The sequence below is a fragment of the Sapajus apella genome, unplaced genomic scaffold (assembly GCF_009761245.1).
Source record: "Sapajus apella isolate SASKATOON/1434 unplaced genomic scaffold, GSC_monkey_1.0 scaffold24, whole genome shotgun sequence".
NCBI lineage: Eukaryota > Metazoa > Chordata > Mammalia > Primates > Cebidae > Sapajus > Sapajus apella.
Genome location: NW_022436964.1, coordinates 21324588 through 21349989, shown reverse-complemented (window position 1 = coordinate 21349989; position 25402 = coordinate 21324588). Strand labels below are relative to the sequence as shown.

At 35.6% G+C, this 25402-nt stretch overlaps 1 protein-coding gene across 5 annotated transcripts in view; it reads right to left on the bottom strand.

Annotated features, from left to right (window-relative positions):
- The window catches only part of JAK2 (Janus kinase 2), a 115088-nt gene that overhangs the window by 3990 nt on the left and 85696 nt on the right, over window positions 1-25402 (bottom strand). For all 5 annotated transcript variants that reach the window (XM_032291054.1, XM_032291056.1, XM_032291057.1 and 2 more), the window contains 10 exons: window positions 24609-24696; window positions 22499-22626; window positions 21635-21773; window positions 19685-19836; window positions 19381-19531; window positions 18531-18667; window positions 6849-7038; window positions 5876-6000; window positions 5539-5711; window positions 2613-2730 (listed from right to left, as the gene is read on the bottom strand). In XM_032291054.1, the coding sequence (XP_032146945.1) occupies window positions 2613-2730; window positions 5539-5711; window positions 5876-6000; window positions 6849-7038; window positions 18531-18667; window positions 19381-19531; window positions 19685-19836; window positions 21635-21773; window positions 22499-22626; window positions 24609-24696 (1401 nt within the window). The remainder of the gene's footprint in view (window positions 1-2612; window positions 2731-5538; window positions 5712-5875; window positions 6001-6848; window positions 7039-18530; window positions 18668-19380; window positions 19532-19684; window positions 19837-21634; window positions 21774-22498; window positions 22627-24608; window positions 24697-25402) is intronic.

Genomic DNA, 25402 nt, shown 5'->3' with positions numbered 1-25402 from the left:
AAATTTAAAAAAAAAAAAACTTTAAAAATAGTTAATAACTTTTACACTTTTATTCTAAGGTGAGTACCAGAGATAATTATAAGTATTTATCTATAAGAATGTTCAATATGTTCACTGAAGTGTTACTTAAAAAACTGAAGAATGGAAAATGATTGTTCAGATATATATACCCTTATGATGGAATGCTACTCAGCAATTAGAAATCATATTTGCAGTACATTTTTCTAATATTGTAAACTTTACCCACGCTTTAATACTTCATGAAATAGAAGAGCAAACTGCACAGTATGACCTTAATTTTATAAAAGTTATAAAAATTTTATGTACCTTCTTTGTATATACTTTTATACACAAAATAAAATAAGCCTGAAAGATAACATACCACAATATTAAGGTGGTCATCTCAGACTAATTGCATTAGAGATGATTTTTATTTTTCATACTTTTCCATATTAAAAAAATATTATAAGATGAAATAATTACTTTGAAAGGTTTATTTTGACTTATGCAATAATTCCTAGAATGAATGAGCTTACTGAATTTAATAAAAATAATATTAAGAGAATATATTAACTAGTTTCTGAATACCCCCTTTTTCAAGTTTGGGGTTATTTTGTTGCATATTGCCTTAAAAGTAAGCAATAAGAGCTTTAAAATGAGTCGTAGGCTTACTATTCTTTGGATAAATCTTTTCTCATGTTAAAAAAAAAAAAAAAAACTTTGACAGAATCGACAAGAACATATATTAAAGGTAAGTTGGCTACAAATATGTGGCTTTATTTCTGGGTTCTTTATTCTGTTCCACTGATTTGTTTGTTTTTATGTAAGTACCATGCTGCTTTGGTTACTGTAGCCTTATAGTGTAATTTGAAGTCAAGTAATGTGATGCTTCCTGCTTTGTTATTTTTGCTTAGAATCACTTTTGCTATTTAGGATTTCTTCTAATTCTATGAAAAAAAGGACATTGGTATTTTGATAGGAACTGCTTTGGGCAGTATGGGAAAGGACACCCTTTTTTTTTTTTTTTTTTTGAGACAGAACCTTGTTCTGTCACCCAGGCTGAAGTGCAGTGGCGTAATCTCGGCTCACTGCAACCTCTGCCTCCCAGGTTCAAGCGATTCTCCTGCCTCAGCCTCCCAAGTAGCTGGGACTACAGGCACCCACCACCAGGCCTGGCTAATTTTTGTATTTTTAGTAGAGACGGGGTTTTACCGTGTTGGCTAGGCTGGTCTTGAATTCCTGACCTTGTGATCCACCCACTTTGGCCTCCCAAAGTGATGGAATTATAGGTGTGAGCCACCACGTCCAGCCAATGGATACCCTTTTAACTGAGTGGTGCTGGTAAATTGGATTGTCATATGCAGAGGAATGAAACTGGACCTATATTTCTCACCATATATAAAAATTAACTCAGGATAGATTATAGACTTAAATGTAAGATCTAAAGCTCTAAAAATACTATATGGAAGTGATGTAGACAAAGAATTCATGGCAAAAACCTCAAAAGCATAGGCAACAAAACTAAAAACAGACAAATGACACTTCATTAAACTAAAAACTTCTGCATAGGAAAAGAAATAATCAGAATGAACAGAAAACCTGCAGAATAGGAGAAAATACTTGCAAACGTTGCATCTGACAAGTGACTACTCTCCACAATTTATAAGGAACTCAAAACAATTCAACCAAAAATCCCAATAATCCTGTTAAAAAGTGGGCAAAGGAGATGAATAGACATTTTCAAAAGAAGACACCCAAAAGGACAAGAGACATATGAAAAAATCTTCATCACTAATATCCGAGAAATGCAAATTAAAATCACAATGAAGTATGTCTTACTCCAGTCAGAATTACAAAAAGAGAAAAAAATAACCACAGTGAAATATGTCTTACTCCAGTCAGAATGAAAAGAAAAGGAAAAAATAACAGATATTGGCAAGGATGTGGAGAAAAGGGAACTCTTCTACACTGTTGCAGAAATGCTGAATGTACTTTGTACAACTTCTATGGAAAACATTATAAAGATTTCTCAAAGACCTAAAAATAGAACTACTAGATCCAAGAATCCCACTATGGGGTATCTACCCAAAGGAAAAGAAATCACTGCATCAAAAAGATACTTGTACTTTTTTGTTTATCACAGCATTCTTCACAAAAACAAAGTTACGGAATCAACCTAAGTGTCTGTCCATCGGTGAATAACTGGATAAAGAAAATGTGATATACATACACAACGGAATACTATTCAGCCATGAAAATGAATCTTGCCTTTTGCAGCAACGTGGAGGTAATTATCTTAAGTGAAACACATCAGTCACAGACAAATATTACATGTTCTTACTTATAAGTGGGAGCTAAATAATGTATACACATGGACGTAGAATGTGGAGTGACAGACAGTGGAGACTTGGAAGGGTGAGCAGTTGGCTGGGTAGATGCTGAGAGATTATTTAAGGGGTATAATGCATTGTATTAAGGTGGTGGATACCAAAAAGCTCTGACTTCACCACTATGCAATGCATGCATGTAGCAAAATTATACTTGTACCCCATGAATTTATACAAATCAAACGAACAAACAGAAAACTGAAAGTAAATAAAAGGCACACTGACCGCTGGTGGACTTTTACTCTTCTCAATGTATGTGAAAAGTTCATACAGAACCACTCCAAAACTCCAAACATCTGAGGCCACAGAAAACTTGCTCTCTGTCAGTGATTCTGGAGCATACCTGTAATATATGAAGAACATTTAAAAGACATTTACTCAATATGTGGACTCTTGATTTTACCTGCAAATCATTATATTTAAAAAAAAGAGGTGGGGGTAGAGAAAAAAGTTAACACAGCAGGCCTAAGGCTTCCACGATTAGAAGGGCCTTTTTGCCTGGCACCTGTGAACTTAGATTAAAGGAGGGATTCCACAGTTCCCTATATAAGAGTGACTCACTATGCCTAGATTGTTTGTACGAACAATACAGTTTATGTTAACATCTGCTTTTCTTCTGGGAGTCTGTAATTTTAGTATGTGCCAGGCAGAGAGTGCCTATGTGACCAGTCCCAGTGAAAATCTTGCACAGTGTGTCTCTAATGAGCTTCCCTGATAGACAGTATTTCACACGTATTGTTGCAATTCATTGCTGGGGGAATTAAATGTGTCCCACACAAGTTTACTGGAATAGGCCCCTTGGAAGCTTGTGCTTAGTTTCCTCCAGACTTTGTCCCGTATGCCTTTTCCCCTTGCTATACCTTTGCTTTGTATTATTTCCCTATAATGAATCAGAACTATGGATATGGATATATGGTGAGTCCTGTGAGTCTTCCCAGCAAATTGTCAACATGGGGGTGGTCTTGGGAACCTCTGATATAGAAAGATAACTAAAATCCAAATTAATTTATTTCTGTCTCTATAGACAATACCAGGGTTAACTGCAGAGTCCCTTCTAAGAAGTGAAAATAAGCTGTTCTTTGCAAGCCAAGATGCAAAGATGCATTTAAAGATGAATCCATGTAAGTATCCTGGAGGAAAAAAAAATGGTTGCAATGATTTGATTATACATTTGACTTTTCCTAATTATAAGCCCTTAAAGGGAAGGGACTATGAGTAGCAGACCTGTCGGTTAAATTTGCCTACCACATCAAACTTTTCCTTTTAGTTCAGCCCTCCTACTAAGGGACAGTCCATCTTTTCTTATGCTAATCCTATCTTCTTATCCCTAGGTCCCTATATAGTATTTGGGGCTCTGTAGAGTATTAATAAATGTTTATTAACATATTCATTAAGTATATCCATATCTCTGGATCTTCATATAACTAATATTTACTGACTGCCAGCTACTTTTATTTAACCTCTTTAATTTCTCATTCTGAAAATAATAAAAAGAAACTCATATATCACTGGGGATATGGCCAAAACAGATGATTATTTTTAGATGTCTTTTTAGTTTAACTAATACCTTAAAAATAATTAGATGAAAGCAATTCTAATGATTATCAGGAGGACATTCCTCAAAAAGTATTCTTAAAATATTATGAAATATGTCAAACTTACATAAATTACACAACAATTAACAACCATGTACCTGTCACTCAGCTAAACTCGTTGCCCCTCTTGTTTCATGTATTACTCCACACCCCCACCCCAGTGAATTTATATAAAGTGAATCTCAAACATAATAGTATTTCAGTCATAAATTACTTCAAGATGTATCTTTAAAAGATAGAGACTGTTATTTAAAACACATTCATAATAGCATTACAAGTTACCCGTCAGTGGAAATAATCAATCTGTTCTAAATCATTGGTGCTTTCTTACCTGATTTATTTCCAGACTAATAATTTGCAATCATTGGAGTTAGTTGAAAAATTTACACATACAAAATAAAGATAGCTAGCACATGTAGATGATCTGTGAACTTGGCAGCAGCAAACTGAATAATGTATATATTTCTAGTCATTCTGATGACCCACAGAAAAATATTTATAAACTGGCAGTTATGTTATTTGTATCAGTAATTCTGATTTTCAAATTAAATATCAAGAATGTAAATAAAACATACTTAGCCAAAATAAAAACCCCTTCTTTAACACTAACATCTGACTCACATAATATTGTCTTAAAAGTATTTTAGCAGATGAATAAATCAGAATGAAAGCCTATTAGAATGTATGCAAAACCAAAATATTTTAATATAATCCCACCAAATCATTCCTAGAAAGGAAAATGCACTGTAAATAAATGAAGGCATAAAAAAGGAAATCTTCCATCAAAGCACAGATAAACAGAAACAACAGTATATTCCACATAAAAAAATTAGGTTTGAATGCTCCTCACAATTAATTCAAATCAAAAATAACCTTTAGCGGCCAGGCACGGTGGCTCAAGCCTATAATCCCAGGACTTTGGGAGGCCAAGGCGGGTGGATCACGAGGTCAAAAGATCGAGACCATCCTGGTCAACAAGGTGAAACCCCGTCTCTACTAAAAATACAAAAATTAGCTGGGCATGGTGGCGCGCGCCTGTAGTCCCAGCTACTCGGGAGGCTGAGGCAGGAGAATTGCTTGAACCCAGGAGGCAGAGGTTGCAGTGAGCCGAGATCGCGCCATTGCCCTCCAGCCTGGGTAACGAGCGAAACTCTGTCTCCAAAAAAAAAAAAAAAGAAAAACCTTTAGCTTCAAATTGCTGCAACATATTAAAATATTCAATTAATGCCAGATTAAAGCATTATCATCATGTTTAGGAAGGCTTACAAGCAAACTCTGGGATCAGACTTTCTGGGTTTGAATCCTGGTTCAGTGATTTACTAGTCATGTCACCTTGGGTAAGCTATTCAGTTCTCCATGCTTAAAATGGAGATAATAATCATAAATGTTCTCCAAGGGTTGTTACAAGGGTTAAATGAGATTATAAAATGCATTTAGCCCAATGTAAGCATAGAGTAAATACTCACTATTATTGTAAATATAAATGACAAACTATTAATAACAATGAAGTTTGAAATCTGTGCTCTAAAATTTCACTTATACTGAAATATACTCACCAGAATATGGGACTTTCACCAGGTTCTTTTACTTTATAGTATTCTTTGTCTTGGGGCAAGACTTTGGTTAACCCAAAATCTCCAATTTTAACTCTGTTCTCATTCTCCACCAATATATTTCTTGTTGCCAGATCCCTGTGGATATACCTTTTTGTACCAAGATACTCCATACCCTATGGATAAAACATTTTTCTTTCAGTTAGTTTCATGAACATAAACAATTTAAATAGTCTTACCCCTATTCCCTTTATTATCTAAGAAAAAGTCTAGATGAATTCCTAACAATTACTTCAACATGCTTGCTTCATCTATAGCAATCAATCAGGATATTAGGTACCTTGCAGATCTGAGATGTGTACTGCAGAAGTTTTTTGTGATCTATCCGTTCTTTATGTTTTTGAAGATAGTCTCGTAAACTTCCATATGGTAAATATTCCATAATTAATTTTAGATTACGCCGACCTTTTAACATAGAGGTGGAAACAGTGTTTTACTTTGCCATATTATACTGAAATCATAAATGACTTATATATAAAATCTAAGATGATAAAACTTTATTAAACATTAAAGGTGATATAGTTGTTAAGAATATAAGCTTCCTGAATCAAAAACTTTTGAATAAAAACAAAAACGTTTTGAATAAAAGCTTTAAAACTATTTCTGTTTCAGTTTTCTGTAACTCTTTAGGCAAACCAAAATAAACTGATGAGACTATTTCCTTTCTCCTCATTTACATAGAACAAAAACATCAAATTCAAGATTATTCTTATAGAAAATGTAAGCAAAAACAATTTCTTTAAAAATGATACACTCTTGGTAAACTTAAGAGGTGAAATGAATGCCTAACTAGCCAAATACTTCCTATAGTTATGTCCATGATCACCAAACACAATCTCCAGTCATTATAGAATGTTTCTCCCTCTGGGCATTGGCATAAGTCCAGATTGTTAGACACTGTACATTTCTGTTACACAGGATGCCAAACGCATACCTTGAATTTTTTTTTCTGTCGCCAGGTTAGAGTGCAGTGGCGCGATCTCGGCTCACTGCAACCTCCACCTCCCAGGTTCAAGCGATTCTCCTGCCGCAGCCTCCCTAGTAGCTGGAACTACAGAAGCATGCCACCATACCCAGCTAATTTTTTGTATTTTTAGTAGAGACAGGGTTTTACCAGGTTGGCCAGGATGGTCTCAATCTCCTGACCTCATGATCTGCCCACCACGGCCTCCCAAAGTGTTAGGATTACAGGCCTGAGCCACTGTGCCTGGCCCATACCTAGAATTTAAAATAGGTTTCAATGGTCAACTTACCAGCACTGTAGCACACTCCCTTGTACTTTACAATGTTGTCATGCTGCAGTGATTTCAAGATTTCAATTTCCCTTTCAAAGTCTCTCAGGTGCTCCTCAGTACTATGCTGAAGCTTTTTTACAGCCACCACCTCCCCAGTGTTGTCCTGTAGAGGGTCATATCGGCACATCTCCACACTCCCAAAATTACCCTAAATGACACGTCACATTAGGATGGAAATAAGTTTTCGAGGCAAATTACAAATAAATTATATAGAGAATTCTAGTAGCATAGACACATCTTTAACTCCTAGAACAAGTTAAGAAAATACTATCTCAACTGGTGGGTAGTAAACCTATAAATTTAACTTCTTCAGGAGGAATTACAGGCCAAAATATAAATTACTTCAAAAAACCATTTAAATAAATGATGAACATTAATTATCAAGATAAGCCAAGGGACATGCTGAGGAATTCCTAAACTTTTGTCACTAACTTCCAGAAAGGATTTTCCTCTTCTGCAAAATATCTTGATATCACTTTCAGTGATCTTGTTAAATGTCTGTGACTGACCCCCTCTCCCGCAAAAATTTATATGATGAATTTGGAGACTGTATTTGGAGATAGGGCCTTGTGAGGAGGTGATACAAGTTAAATGAGGTTATATGGGTGGAATCCTAATGTGACAAGGCTAGTGCCCTTATAAGAAGAGGAAGAAACATTAAAGCAATCTCTCTCCCATGTGAGGACACAGCAAGAAGATGGCCATCTGCATGCCAAGAAGAGAGCCCTCACCAGAAACCAACCCCTGCCAGTACCTTGATCTCAGAATTTCCAGGCTCTAGAATTGAGAGAAATAAATGTCTGATGTTTAAGCTACCCAGTCTATGGTATTTTGTTAATAGCAGCCCAAGCAGATTAAGAAGAAAGAAACTTTTAGCCTATGGATGGCCCTACTTTTTTTTTTTTTTAAAGATATCTTTAAAGAAATCCATTCTTTTTACCTAAGACTCATTAACTACATAGAATTGGTAAGTTGCAATAACTTAAAGTATAGGTTTTTGGTATTAATCAAATTAGTGTATTTGGATATTACTGCATCCTTAAAGGATAAAACAATGTAGTTCTTGAAATACAAGATTCTAAGTGATTATATTTTCAATTATATAATTGAAGTAAATTAAAAAAAAAAACAAACCTAGACCATATGTAGGCTCAAAGTTAAATCTGTACACAGTTTAAAAGGCCACATAACAAAGTGGGTAGAACCAGGACTCTCGAGTCAGATGGGAATTAGAATCTTGATGCACAACTTGCTCTCTCTCTGACCTTGGACAATTCACTTCTCCCTAACATGAGGTTTTTTTCCTTCCTTAAAGTGGAGTATAATAAAATGTCTGTCTCATTTGGCTGTTGTGAGAAATTATTCCAAAACATATTTTAGAAACCAAAAGTAGGAAGTAAGAGTTTTATCTTCTTTTCCACCGCTAAACAATGTATCCATAAAATTTATTTTCCAGTGCCACTATATATTCCTATATATATATATATATATATATATATATATATATATTCCTTGCCACTATATATACATTGTCCTTTTAACTGTGGTATATTGTCACACAAATGCACTAATTTTTTAACATTGGAAACAAATGTACACTAAGAAAAATTTTTAAATTAATACAGTCATGTCATTGCAATAATATTCTTTAAATAAATACTTGTGTGCATCTCTATTAAGAATACTTAACAATTAGCTGTTCAAAAGATACAAACATTTCAAAGGCCCTTGACACACACTGCATTAGAAGCTCTCTCGAAGTAGTAACTATTTGATGTTCCAACAAACAGTGGGAAAATGTGTATTTTATCACATCCCTACCAACAATGGTCATTATACTTTTTCTAAATCTTTGTCACTTTGATAGGCAAAAATCAGTCTCACTTTTAATTTGAAATGCCTCTATTTTTCTTATGGAAGAAGAGCATGAAGAAAACTAAAGAAAAAGCAGGATTTAGGATAGGAAACCAGAAGGGTTTGAGATAGGACTAGAGAAAAGGGTTTGAGATAGGAACAGAGAAATCAAGTAAGAGAGAGTAAAAATACTACCAGTGACATGGTTTGGCAGTGTCCTCACCCAAATCTCATCTTGAATTGTAATCCCCATAATCCCCATGTGTCATCAGAGGGACCTGGTGGGAGGCAGTTGAATCATGGGGGTGGTTTCCTCCAGGCTGTTTTCGTGATCGTGAGTGTGTTCTCATGAGATCTGATGGTTTTATAAGCATCTGGCATTTCCCTTGCTGGCACTCATTCTCTCTCTCCTGTTGCCCTGTGAAGAGGTGCCTTCTGCCATGATTGTAAGTTTCCTGAGGCCTCCCCAGCCATAGGTAACTGAGTCAATTAAACCTCTTTCCTTTATAAATTACCTAGTTTCAGGTATGTCTTTATTAGCAGCATCAGAACAGACTAATAAAACCAGTAAGCCTAAGTGCCTAACCAATGTTGGTTACACATTGATACAGAAACATACTATAATTTACTGTGTTACTGTTTAACTTAGGGGTACTTTCTGAATAATGCTAAAGAAATTCCCAGTTAAGTACTGAAAAACAACACTGTTGCATCCTGTTGCATTCTATTTTTTTAAATAATTAAATCTATAACCAAACACATTAATGGAATTTTGTGTGAAAGGAAACTTGTAATTATGTTTTGCTATCTCAAAAATCAATAAACAATTCACAAATATACATAAGTATAATGTTGACATTTGTTCCAATTCACATCTTACAAAACTCTTAGACACCATGATGAGTGTGAAGTTTAAATACAGTATATACTTATCATACTGTTCTATAATTAGTTGGCTATCCACCTCCACTAAGTTGTAAGCTCTTCAGAGCCAGTGACTGTAACCCATGTCTATAGTGACCAACAGAGTACCTGGCATTTAAGTAGGGACTCAAATATTTGTGTAATATTAAAACGACATGCTTTCAGAGAAATAAACTAAAATTGTGAAAGTAATTCAGATCCTTCCAAGGATGTCTGGTTTCTAGAATGCTCTTTAGATTTTCATCCACTGGTTTTTAAAGTTCTGACTCTAATAGCCAAGGATGGTTTTTCATTTTGGATTTTGGAATTTGAAACACTGGCTTTCTTCTTTTCTTTCTTAAGAAAGAGCTGGCAAATAAAAATTGTATACATTTAAGTGTATAATGTGATTACTGGATATATGCATACATTATGAAATGATTACCACAATCAAGCTAATTAACACAGAAAAGGTCTTAATCATACAATTATTCATATATTCATGTTTGTATTCAAAGCTGAGAAAAGAGGTGATCCAAGATGGCTGAATAGGAATAGCTCTAGAGTGCATTTCCCATCAAGAACAACACAGAGGGTGAATGCTCACGTTTCCAAACAAGTTTTTACTGCCCACAGACCAGGAGATTCCTGGACTGAAAAGCACCATGAGTTTTTGGCAGGGCTGGTGCTGTGGTGCTGCAGGTAGGCGCACAGAAACTCACACAAATCTGAGCAGCTGTTTCAACTGGCGCCTGGAATGCCTGGGAGACAGAGCCGCCCATTCAACTGAAAGGAAGGGGGAGGAGACAGGGAGCCAGGCAATCTGGCTCAGCAGGTAAGACCCCCCCATAAACAAGCAATCTGAAATGCTCTAGATTGAGTTTCCCAGCAAGTGCAGCTGGACCGGAACAGTGTAGCTCAGTGGGGCGAAGGGCGTCCACCACCACTGATGCAGTCCACCAATACCAAAGCACTTCACACAGCAGCTGGACAGTGCCTGTGGCAGCTCAGGAACACCACTACTGGTGGACTGTGACTAGACTACTCCGTGTGGGGCAGGGCATCTCTGAATAAAGGCAGCAGCACGTCAGGAACTTATAAACAAAGCCAACATTCCTAGGTGAGAGCACCTGGGAAAAGAGACAGTTATAAGTTCCACTGCAGCACACTTAAAGATACCTGCCCAGCAGCTCTGCACAGAACAATGGAGGTCCCAGCACAGTACTTGAGCTCCTGTAATGGACAGACTGTCTCCTCAAGTAGCTCTCTGACCCTTGTATACCCAAAGAGACATCTCATAAAGGAGAGCTCAGGCCAACACCTGGTAGGTACCCTTCTGGGACAAAGATAACAGAAGAAGAAACTGGCAGCAACCCTTACTGTTCTGCAGCCACTGCAGGTGATCCCCAGGCAAGCAGGGTCTGGAGTGGACCTCTACCAGTCCTGCAGCAGAGGGGCGTGACTGTTAAAAGGAAAACTAAGAAGCAGAAAGAAATAGCTTCAAGATCAACAAAAAGGACGTCCACTCAGAGACCCTATCCAAAAGTCACCAACTACAAAGACCACAGGTAGATAAAGCCACTAAGATGGGAAGAAACCATCATAAAAAGAAGGAAAACACCAAAAACCAGAATGCTTCTCCTCCTCCAAGGGATCACAACTCCTCACCAGCTAGGGATCAAAGATGGATAGAGAATGAATCTGATGAATTTGACAGAAACAGGCTTCAGAGGGTGGGTAATAACAGCCTTCTCTGAGCTAAAAGAACATGGGCTAACCCAATGCAAAGAAACTAACAACCTAGAAAAAAGGTTAGATGAGATGCTAACTAGAATAAACAGCTTCGAAAAGAATATAAATGACTTCATGGAGCTGAAAAACACAGCACAAGAACTTCGCAAAGCATACACAAGATTCAATAGCCAAAAAGACCAGCAGAAGAAAGGATATCAGAGACTGAAGATCAACTCAATGAAATAAAACAAGGCAGCAAGAATAGAGTGAAATGAAATGAACAAAGTCTCTCAGAAATATGGGATTATGTGAAAAGACCTAATCTACGTTTGATAGGTGTAACTGAATGTGACGGACAGAATGAATCCAAGCAGGAAACACTCTTCAGGATATTATCCAGCAAAACTTCCCCAATCTAGCAAGGTAGGCCAATATTCAAGTCCAGGAAATATAGAGAACACCACAAAGAGATTCCTCAAGAAGAGCAACCCCAAGGCATATAATCATCAGATTCACGAGGGTTGAAAAAAGAAGAAAAATGCTAAGGACCTCAAAAGAGAAAGGTTGGTTTACCTACAAAAGGAAGCCCATCAGACTCACAGAGGATCTCTCAGCAGAAACCCTACAAGCCAGAAGAGAGAGGGGGCCAATATTCAACATCCTTAAGAAAAGAACTTTCAACCTAGAATTTCATATCCAGCCAAACTAAGCTTCATAAGTGAAGGAGAAAGAAAATCCTTTACAGACAAGCAATTGCTGGGAGATTTCATCACCACCAGGCCTGCCTTACAAGAGCTCCTCCTGAAAGAAGCACTAAACAAGGAAAGGAACAACAAGTACCAGCCACTCCAAAAACATACCAAATGGTAAAGACCATCGACACAATGAAGAAAATGCATCAAATAACAGGCAAAACATCCAGCTAGCATCAAAATAGCAGGATCAAATTCACACTTACCAATATTAACCTTAAATGTAAATGGGCTAAATGCCCCAATCAAAAGACATAAACTGGCAAATTGGATAAAAAGTCAAGACCCATCGGTGTGCTGTATTCAGGAAACCCATCTTACGTGCAAGAACACACATAGGCTAAAAAGAAAGGGATAGAGGAATATTTACTAAGCAAATGGAGAGGAAAAAAAAGAAGGAGTTACAGTCCTAGTCTCTGAGAAAATGGTCTTCAAACCAACAAGATCAAAAGAGAAAAAGAAGGGCATTACATAATGGTTAAAGGATCAATGCATCAAGAAGAGCTAGTGATTCTAAATATATACGCACCCAATACAGGAGCAACCAGGTACATAAAGCAAGTTCTTAATGACTTACAAAGACTTAGACTCCCACACAATAATAGTGGGAGACTTTAACTGTCAGTATTAGATCAATGAGACAGAAAATTAACAAGGATATCCAGCACCTGAATTCAGATCTGGACCAAGTGGAACTAATAGACATTGACAGAACTCTCCACCCCAAATCCACAGAGTATACATTCTTCTCAGCACTGCATTGCACCTACTCTAAAATTGACCACATAATTGGAAGTAAATCACTCCTCAGCAAATGCAAAAGAACAGAAATCATAACAAACAGTCTCTCAGACCACAGGGCAATCAAATTAGAACTCAGAATTAAGAAAATAAGAACCTCACAACTTCATGGAAACTGAACAACCTGCTCCTGAATGTCAACTCGATAAACAATGAAATGAAGGCAGAAACAAAGATGTTCTTTGAAACCAATGAGAACAAAGACACAGTGTACCAGAATCTCTGGGACACTTAAAGCAGTGTCTTGAGGGAAATTTATAGCAATGAATGCCCACCACAGAAGTGAGGAAAGATCTATAATCAACTCCCTATCATCAAAATTGAAATAGCTAGAGGAGCAAGATCAAAAAAACTCAAAAGCTAGCAGAAGACAAGAAATAACTAAGATCAGAGCAGGACTGAAGGAGACAGAGACACAAAAAACCCTTCAAAAAAATAAATCCAGGAGCTGGTTTTTTGAAAAGATCAACAAAATAGACAGCTAGCCACATTAAAAAAAAAAAAAAAAAAGGGAGAAGAATCAAATAGATGCAATAAAAAACCAAAAACGGGATATCACCACTGATTCCACAGAAATACAAACTACCATCAGAGATTACTACAAACAACTCTATGCACATAAACCAGTAAACCTGGAAAAAATGGATCAATTCCTGGACACTTGCACCCTCCCAAGCCTAAACCAGGAAGAAGTTGAAACTTTGAACAGACCAGTAACAACGGCTGAAGTTCAGGCAGCAATTGATAGTCTACCAACCAAAAGAAGTCCTGGTCCTGATGGGTTCACCCTGAACTTTACCAGACATATAAAGAGGAGCTAGTAGCATTCCTTCTGAAACTATTCCAGACAATCCAGAAAGAGGGAATCATTCCCAAATCATTTTATGAGACCAACATCATCCTGATACCAAAACCCAGCAGAGACTCAAGAAGAAAAGAAAACTTCAGGCCAATATCCATGATGAACATAGATGCAAAAATCTTCAATAAAATAGTGGCAAACCAATTGCAACACCACATCAAAAAGCTTATCCATCACAATCAAATAGGCTTCATCCCGGGGATACAAGGCTCGTTCAACATACCCAAGTCTATAAACGTAATTCACCACAAAAACAGAACCAAAGACAAAAACCACATGATATTCTCGATACAGAGAAGGTCTTTAACAAAATTCAACAGACTTTTATGATAAAAACTCTCAATAAACTAAGTATCGAAGGAACATATCTCAAAATAATAAAAGCTATTTACGAAAAACCTGCAGCCAATATCATACTGAATGGGCAAAAACTGGAAGCATTCCCTTGAAATCTGGCACTAGACAAGGATGCCCTCTCTCACCACTCCTATTCAATATAGTATTGGAAGTTCTAACCAGAGCCATTAGGCAAGAAAAAGAAATAAAGGGTATTCAATTAGGAAAGGAAGAAGTCAAATTGTCACAATTTGCAGATGACATGATTACATATTTAGAAGACCCTATCATCTCAGCCGAAAATCTCCTTAAACTTGATAAGCAACTTCAGCAAAGTCTCAGCATACAAAATCAATGTGCAGAAATCAGAAGCATTTCTATTCACCAATAACAGACTAACAGAGAGCCAAATCATGAGCGAACTCCCATTCACAACTGCTACAAAGAATAAAATACCTAGGAATACAACTAACAAAGGACGTAAAGGACCTCTACAAGGAGAACTACAAACCACTGCTCAAGGAAATAAGAGAGGACACAAACAGATGGACAAACAACCATGCTCATGGTTAAGAAGAATATCGTGAAAATGGCCATACTGCCCAAAGTAATTTATGGATTCAATGCTATCCCCATCAAGCTACCAATGACCTTCTTCACAGAACTGGAAAAAAACACCTCAAGCTTCATATGGAACCAAAAGAGAGCCCACATATCCAAGACAATCCTAAGCAAAAAGAACAAAGCTGACGGCATCACACCACTTGACTTCAAACTATACTTACTACAAGGCTACAGTAATCAAAACAGCATAGTACTGGTACCAAAACAGAGATGTAGATCAATGGAACAGAACAGAGACCTCGGAGGCAATGCCGCACATCTACAACCATCTGATCTTTGACAAACCTCACAAAAACAAGCAATAGGGAAAGGATTCCCTGTTTAATAAATGGTGTCAGGAAAATTGGCTAGCAGTGTGCAGAAAGCAGAAACTGGACCCCTTCCTGACACCTTACACTAAAATTAACTCCAGATGGATTAAACACTTAAACATAAGACCTAACACCATAAAAACCCTAGAACAAAACCTAGGCAAAACCATTCAGGACATAGGCACAGGCAAGGACTTCATGACTAAAACACCAAAAGCATTGGCAACAAAAGCCAAAATTGACAAATGGGACCTAATTAAACTCCACAGCTTCTGTACAGCAAAAGAAACAATCATTAGAGTGAATCAGAAACCAACAGAATGGGAAAAAATTTTTGCAATCTACCCATCTGACAAAGGACTAATATCCAGAATCTACAAAGAACTAAAACAGATTTACAAGAAAAAAACAAACCCATCCAAAACTGGGAGAAGGATATGAACAGACATCTTTCAAAAGAAGACATATATGAGGCCAACAAACATGAAAAAATGCTCATCATACTGATTATTAGAGAAATACAAATCAAAACCACATTGAGATACCACCTCATGCCAGTTAGAATGGCGATCATTAAAAAATCTGGAGACAACAGAAGCTAGAGAAGATGTGGAGAAATAGGAACACTTTTACACTGTTGGTGGGAGTGTAAACTAGTTCCACCATTGTGGAAGACAGCGTGGTACTTCCTTAAGGACCTAGAAATAGAATTTCCATTTGACCCAGCAATCCCATTACTGGGTATATACCCAAAGGATTATAAATCATACTGTTATCAAGACAGATGCACACGTATCTTCATAGCGCCACTGTTTACAATAGCAAAGACCTGAATGCAACCCAAATGCCCATCAATGATAGACTGGACAAGGAAAATGTGGCACAAATACACCATTGAATACTATGCAGCCATAAAAAATGATGAGTTCATGTCTTTCGTGGGGACATGGATGAATCTGGAAACCATCTTTCTCAGCAAACTGACACAAGAACAGAAAATCAACTACCACATGTTGTCACTCACAAGCAGATGTTGAACAATGAGAACACAGGGACACAGGAAGGGGAGCATCACACACAGGTCTGTTGCAGGGAGACCGTCAGGGAGAGACAGTCAGGGAGTGGGGAGGTTGGGGAGGGATAACATGAGGAGAAATACCAAATGTAGGTGACATGGGGGTGGAGACAGCAAACCACACTGCCATGTGTGTACCTATGCAACAATCCTGCAAGACCTGCACATGTACCCCAGAACCTAAAGTACAATTAAAAAAAAGAAAGAGAAAAGATACAAACATAAGAAAATTTAAAAGTTAAGTGAAAATACCCATATCAACTAAAGATAATGGACTTTCACTATCCTTCTTCCTTTTATATCAAGTAAGTTGGACTTTCTTTTCTAAAACACTCTCTATAGTCCACACACACAAAAAATTCTGAGAGATATCATAATATCTACTAAAGGTTGGATCTAAGGACTAGAAACATTAAATGGTTTATTTAGGATCACAGAGAAAATAATTTTTAAGGTTTTCATGATTTTTATGAGCCGTTATTTATAGTCATGAATCCAGTGATTAGTGTTTCTAGTCATGAAAATATTGGCATACAATTAACAACAAATTAAAATGGATTTCAACCAGAAAACCATGAATAATTCATATTATACTAATTTTTGCCTTTTCTATAAAAAAAAAATGAGTGTTTGCTTTGTGATCACAATGTATCCCTAAGTGGGAATACAAAAATTACTTTCTTTATGTCTTAATGGCAAAATATATGATTTGCCCTATAAAGACAACAATAGAATATGATAATGCAACTGAAGCACACTCACACAAACACAATCAAATACGTATATAGAACAGTGGAAATAGTGTGGAAGTAGGAGTACAGAAACAAGGTCCTCATCTCACATCTGCTAATATCTAGCTGTGGCCATAGGCAATTCCATAATATCGCTAGATCTCAGTTTTTCTAATTGTAAAATGAAGAGATTACTCTTAAGTCTAAAGTATCATTTAGCAAACTGCTCTAGAGAATACTTACCATGCAATGTCCATAGTTAATAAAGGGTAAAAATGTTTCTATGGTCTAATAAATTTTGGACATATTGCATACTACTGAGTAATTAAAGCTATCAACATGGAATTATCACCAAGGTCAGCCAGTTAGGCATGTGGCCTCTGAAATATTTCCCAATGTTTCCTACCTTCTAGCAGTCATGCTCTTATCATCTCCTCTTCTTGATTATGGGCTGGATTTATTGACTTGCTTGTAATGAAATGAATATGTCAGGAGTGATAAGGTGCTACTGCTAAGATTAGGTTATAAAAGGACCATGGCCTTCCACTTTGGGCGTTTGCTCTTAGCTACCCTGTTGTGAGATGCATATGTAAGTGACCCTGGAAGCAGATTTTCTGAGTCCTGTCAACAACCATGTAGAGTGAGACTGTAAGCAGATCATCCCTCAGTCAGGCCTTAAGATGAGATTTAAGGCCTGGCTAACACCTTGATTACAGTCTAGTGAGAGACCTTAATCTAGAACCACCCAGCTAAATTGCTCCCAAATACCTGACTCACAGAAAGTGGAGAAAATAAATGTTTTCAGTTGTAAGTTTTGGGGTGATTTGTTATACAGCAAAAGATAACTAATACACCCCAATACCTGGACTTGGTATGTTTTGTTGGCTTTGCTACACCCGCATTCAAAGAATAAAATATTCCAAGAATATGTTACAAACAGGAAACAACAGCAAAGTATTAAGATAACTAAACCAATACTTAATATAACCCTAGTAAAACTGGATTCAAATATTTAGCTTAATTACAAGGTCTAAGTGAGAACTTTATATTGTGTCCATGCCAAAATCCAATTCCTAAGGCCACATGATATAGAACCTTATCCTAGCAAGCTTATGGGAGAAAGAGAGAGCTTACCGACTGGACCTTCTAAGAACGGAGCATTTCCTGGTCTTACTTACAATATGTAGGTTATACATGATTATGTAACCTTTTAATAGACAGAGACTCTGCTAGTGAATATGGCATAGTCAAAATCCTAGACCCTAAGCAGTAAGTTTGATTAATTCTCCCTGAGATGACTACAGGCAGAAAGGCAGGTAGAAAAGCTTATATATATGTTCCTTTCTCTATTTCACTGAATCACTTATAATGAACTCCTGCTATCAAGAAACAATCTCTTAATCAAGTAAATTTGAGTAATACTGCCTAATATATCATCCTCTTGAAGACTTTCAATGCACATTACATGTTAAAGACTCTGAAAAGTTATTCAGTAAAGATAGCTGTTTATTTAACACAGCATTTCTCCAACATCTGACAACCAAACCTTTTTTTCTACAAGCACTCTTTAAAATGTAGTAAGTGAACTTTAGAAACTCTCTAGGTTTTTCCTAAATAAAATGATTATACTGTATTTGAAAAACTTCTGACAATTTACCTTGCCAAGTTGCTGTAGAAATTTCAAATGTCTCTCTTCAAACTGTGTAGGATCCCTGTCTTCAAAAGCAACAGAAAACCCTGAAAGACCCATCCTTATATTTGGTAACATGTCATTTTCTGTTAATAGTTCATAATCTGGAGAAATAAAGAATATTACCACCTTTAGTTAGCAAATAATATTCTCTGGACTATACTGATATACATTCAAGTTAACCAAAATAATCATGAGTTACAAATACTAAATGATACAGGGAAGCTCAAATAGTTTATATTAATGGGAGCCTTTTATCATTACCCATAATCTGACAGACTTTCAAGAGAGATTCTACAAAGGATAAATATTTGTTTTTTCAAAATAAGTTTTAATATTCATAAAGTAAGGTAATATGCTGATAGCTATTGTGAGAAAGGTAATACTGGAGTAGAAACTCTAGGTCAAACACTGGTATATCAGCTCAGTATTTTGAAAAAGGAAAAAACAAACCAAAACAAAGCTCAAGTTTAGAAAATCAATCAATTAAAAAATATATGAGAAATGTTAAAAACAAAAAGAACTGCTTTTTAAAAGTCAATTGGGGCAAAACAAAAACACTGTAGTTTATAACTCATTAAATGGCAAACTAAAATTAATTTACTGAAAGAGAAAAGGCCTGTTTTTAAAAAAATGAAAATAATTATCAGTCAAGATTAGAATATGTATAAATCATGAAAAGCATATGAACAGAAGAAAATAAGAGGGTCCAAATGACATTAAGAAAAAATGTTAAAGGAATTACAAAATTAGTAAAGATTCATTAAATAAAGAGAGAAAGCTGGAAAATCAGTGAGATCACTTCATAAATACATACCTGGTGTAAACAAACTGTTAAGATCTCGTATGATGGCTCTGAAGGAAGGCCTGAAATCTGGTTCGTAATCCATACAATTATTTATAAGGTTTGCTAATTCTGCCCACTTTGGTGCAGGAAGCTGGTGCCTATCTTCATAAAATTGCAGCTTCTGTAATTAAAGAACCACAAACTGGGAATAAATTGCATAATGCCACACCAACCTTCTTTTAAAAATTAGATGAGCTAAACAGTATCAAATCATGTGAAAGTCATATGAAGATTCAGAGATAGAGTAATTCTAACTTAATCTGTATAAACTTACTCTTTGAGAATCCAGAGCACTTAAGGGTTTATCTCCTCCACTGCAGATTTCCCACAAAGTGGTACCAAAACTCCATTTGTCTGTTGCCAAATTTAAATTTTTAGGATTTTCAATGCATTCAGGTGGTACCCATGGTATTCTCTCCTGAAGAACTTTTAAATGATTTGAACAGAGTAGGGTTAAATAATTCACAAGTAAACCAATCTTTTATATGTAAATAGCTTAAAGTTCATTTGAATAATCAGGTCTATTTTCTTTATTTTGGAGGGGGTGGATATGCACGTGCACATGACTGCATAAACTTAAGAGCCAGAAGGGACCTTTGAGATCATCTAATTCAATACCTCATCTTTAACAGTGACAACATGGAGACAACACGATTGAGTAATCTGCCCAAAGGCACACAATTTGTTAGCAGCAGAGACAGAACTAGAGTCCTGTACAGTGAATTCTGAATCAATTAATCCTCTTTCCGTTAAACCACAGTGTCTCAATTGGCATATCACTTTCTCAACCTCCTTCCATTAGTTTTACCTTACAACAAAAAAAATTATTTTGAGACAGGGTGTCACTCTGTCACCCAGACTGAAGTGCAGTGACATGATGGCAGCTCACTATGCTTTGATCTATTGGGCTTAAGCTATCCACCAGCCTCAGCCCCCCAAAGTGTTGAGATTACAGGCATGAGCCACTGCACTAGATAGTCAAATTTTTTTTTCTATCTAGTTTATCCTAAAATTGCCCCTTGATACTTTTTGGTATTTCTTTACAATGCGTAAGTAGTAAAGGTAACGTTACATCATTCAGATTGTCCTAATGATTTAACAGCCATGGCAATTCTCACTTGCAGATTAAAAAAAAAAACAAAACAAACAACAACAAAAAAAGGACCAACAGGCATTTATGGCCGATGGATGGCTAAATTGCACCAACATATTCTAGGTATGGAATTGATACAAGTGGGCTCTGCTCAAATCATGGAATTTCCCAAGTAAAGTTTCTGTGGTCTTTGATTCCACCAGAAAGACAGTATTCAAGAAAGGAAGAAGCAATATAACTCTACTTTCTGGTATTCTGACATAGACAGACAGACAGATAAATACATTAATTGACAGATAAATACCTTCACCATATGAATACATTTTTTCCATCTTCACTTCCCATTCCAAAGGATAAAGATCTCCCAGAATACCAGATTTAAGACCCTGTAAGATTTTTCTGCCATACTCCATACTCCTGTACTACTGCCCAGTTATCACTGTCTTCACTGTCAGATAAGGCATCAAGTTTAAGTACTATTGACTTAAATAGGACACATCAATGCACAAAAATTGATCAATTTATATTCTAAATTTAGAATATCCAATTAGAGAAATTAGCTAAGTTACCAAAATTCAATTACAATTATCTAGACCCAAAAAAACCCCTTTTAACTATCTGACTGAAATTTGTATTTTTAACGCTGTTTAAGTATAAGCAGTAAAGATTAACAGATACAAATGAAAGGGTTTTTTTTTTTAAGGTTTTAAAGATACACAATTAGCTGGATAATTCAACTAAATAATTTCTTCACAGAGGGTAGAAAAAACCCTAAGATCGCAGGCTATGTAAGTTTTTATTTAGTGACTAGAAGAATAGTTAAAAAATTTACTTGTGGCTCAAGGAATATTAGAAAACTTCATATTAAAAATGGATAAAATCCTACTCTTCACACATAATTGGAGATTAAAACTTTTTTAAAAAATCACCTCACAGTCCATGGTTATATGCTTATAAGTAAGAAAAATAGAGACTAAGATTTAACTAAATTTAAATTTCTAAAAGTGATAATTTTATTATTAATCAGGAACATATTAATTAAATAAAGTTCAAGGAAAATTAATAACATGTTCTTTACACCACTGCCCAAGTAAAGCTCAGTAACATTATATGTATTCCTACAGAACTTACTGTCCTTTGGCAAAACTGTAATACTAATGCCAGGGTCACTAAGTTTGATGAAAGGAGGATTTCCTGTCTTCCTGTCTTCTTCTCTGATAAGTAGAATATTTTTGGCACACACATTCCCATGAATAAGGGTCTTTTCTTCCTATTAAACACACATATATTCAAATATCAATCCACAAATATTTCAGCATTTAGTATGTTCAAGTCCTCAAAACAGATTTAAAGAAGAAATATATATATGATAGTATAATAAATATTAATTTGGAGGCATGCATTGAGATAAAAGGAAATTTATGACTCCTAACAATGCTTCCTGTCTTACATTTTAAATAACATAATAATCTACATTTGTGATGAAATGAATAAATTAAAACTACCCAGTGACACTTCACATGAGTTCTAAGGCTAGGATGGTTTGTATTTCTGGACAGGAGCTGACATTAAGAAATATTACTTCAGTTCTGCAGCAGGACATAGATGCACCCCGAGGGGTCTGATCACTGGCAGGCCCTCTAGTATTCTTCTCTGACAACACTGCTTTCTCATGGACATATTGTACAATGGGCCAAAAATACAGCAGATGTTTCTGCATAATTTTTGGTTAAATTTTCTAAATCCAAGAGACACAAAATACCATGATTATCTATTACTAGTTCTAAGATATTGATAGGATGACAAAACTATTTTTTCAAAAGTGATTTTACATATATAAACATATGCCTCAAGTAACCTCTTTCATCATCTAACACAGACTATTTTACGTGAATTGGCATCCAAGTACAGATTTACTTCTTGTTTCCAGGTAAAGATAATTTGTATATTGTTTCATAAAACAATATCTTTTGATAAAAAGGATACACTACTTACTAGAAAATGCATGGCCCATGCCAACTGTTTAGCAACTTCAAGTTTCCATAATATATTTATACAATTTTTATTCTTTTTCAGGTATGTATCTAGTGATCCAAATTTTACAAACTCCTGAACCAGAATATCTGCATTAAAATATAAGTAATAATAATTAGCCTTAAGTATAAATATAATTACATATATGTAATTTAAATCTTTATAAATATATTTATACTTACATTACAGGTAATGAAAATTAAGCAAAACTCACTGCTTTAAAGAAAACTTAATGGATACACAGCATTATATTTTTCATTTTTGGTTTACTTACAACAGCAAGAGTAGGAGTATAAATTATATATTATTATATTACAGGTAACATATATGTGTGATATAATAATATTATACCAGCACACCTCTATATATTAGTACTGAATTATGGCTGCTTTTTAAAAATAAATGAAGATTTCTCACTTGATTTCTCTTCCACATAACTTTTTAGACATTCAAACCTGCCTAAAGTTCTTGTACGCACAAAAATTACTAACAATGTCTATAGTATTTTAGACATAAAGGAGAATTTGAGTTCTAGCTCCATTTATTCTTTTAATTTATTCTGCAGAAATACAAAAATGTTTTGTACTGCTTTATCTTTAAAACTTTAAAAAAATAAAATAAAACATATTTTGCCAGATAAATCCTGGCTTCCAAAAACAATCCTGGATTCCTTTGTGGTCCACAGGAGCCTCTCAGATAGCTCCATATAATGGGTTCCAAACCACTGCTTTTGAAAAGACTATCAATTTTCAAAGACATGAAAAAATGTTATACAAGTGTAGATGTATATTTAATCTGTATTACTAGTGAAAAATGGGTAATTATATAAACAATTTTCTTGAATGTAAACTTTGGCAGGCACTAAAACACAAGCATACCTCGAATATATTACCAGTTTGGTTTTAGACTACCATAATAAAGCAAATATCACAATAAAGCAAATCATGAATTTCTTGGTATGCCAATACTTATGAAACTTATATTTACACTATAATGGAGTTTATTTAGTGTGCAACACCATTATATCTTAAAAAAAAATCAATGAATATACCTTTTTAAAAGTATTTTTTTTTTTAAAGCATGCCTTCCTCACTAAGTTTAATCATTTCTAGCTTTTGATTTAAAGTGAGAGACTGGTGAATCTTCCTTTCACTTGAACATTTAAAGACCACTGTAGGATTATTCAATGGCTTAATTTCAGTAGTCTTGTCTCGGGAAATAGGAAGGCCTCAGGAGAGGGAGAGAGACAAAGGACTGGCTAACTGATGGAGGAGCCAGAGCACACACTGCATTTATCTATTAAGTTTGCCTTCTTACATTTGCTTTGTTTGGGACATCTCAAAATAATTACAATACTAACAATAAAGATTACTGATCACAGATCATCTTAACATATACTTTTTAAAAAGTTTGAAATGTTGCTAGAATTACCAAAATGTGACACAGAGACATGAAATGAGCACATGCTGTTGGAAAAATGTTGCCAACAGACTTGCTAGACAGTGGGTTGCCATAAACCTTCAATATGTAAAAAATACAGTAAGAAGAACAATAAAGCAAAGTGCAATAAAATGAGGCATGCTTGTATACTATTAAAGCATGGGGTACAATTTCTACCTTTGGTAGTTTCTATGAACAATCTAAATGAAGCAAAAAATATATCTAGTATCATATCAACATAGTCATTTCATTTAGCTCTATTAAAAATTATACGATTTGTCTTTATAATTCCAGGTAAGCTTGTACTGAAAAGGCCAGTTATTCCAATGTTATGTTGAACCTGCCATAATCCCTTTTGCTATCATGAACACAAAATGTTAGAGACTTTTTTTTACTATAATACCCGTTTGGGCATTGTAACCTTCTACTTTTAACTTTCAATGTTCATTGGTTTCCTTTTTCACAAGATATAACTGAACAGTTCTGCAGTGTTTTCAGTTTCAAAAATATTTAACTCCTGTTAAATTATGGTTTACACTGACACCTAGCTGTGATCCTGCAACTGAAATTTCTATATAAACAAAAACAGATGCTCTGAGAAAGGCATAAGAAAGCTTATAGTTTTACTTACTCTCCTCTCCGCAGACACACACTCCATAATTTAAAACCAAATGCTTGTGAGAAAGCTGGCTCATCATGCTTGCTGCCTCAAAGAAAGACTAAGGAAAAGAAAAAAAGTACAAAGAATTACTGTTTGACTGTTGTCCACAAGTACTCATAGTTCAGAAAAATTTCTCTGCCATAATAAAGATGAACTTTCTCCCACTCTCAGTATAAGTAGGCATAGAAGTGCTTTGGTCCCCTTATATGGACCTGCAACTGCCATCAACCTTCTGAAGAAACCCCTGGGTAAGCCTGGAATATGGAAATTAAAGTGAGAGACGGAGTGGTACAGAAACCATGAATGATGCCAGTCAAACAGGCTTGACCCGTAACATCTGAAATAGAGGACAGACGTACATACAACTAGAGGTAGATATTGGAGATAGTGGGAACTGAGGTAGATGGATGTAGCCTGTAAATAGCACTTCTAAAGAATTAAGAATGTGCAGATAAAATATCACGACATCTGTGTCAGGATACTAGCATAGTTTTAACTTCACTTTAATTCAACTAAACTTTGACTAAAACCGCTGGGTATGATTGTTCAGTGAATCATGATTACTAATACTGTGGTGTTCTGGATTAGAACAACTCTTTGGCTTTCACATAATCTTCCACTAACACCCTTTAAGATATTGTAACTATCATATCTTGCTATGTTCGGAGCTCTGGCAACTGCCCACGTGGTCTGCCTGCTAGCATCTCTGAATGATGCCCAGAGACATCCAGATTCACTAAGAATGTTCCTTAGTACAGTGCCTT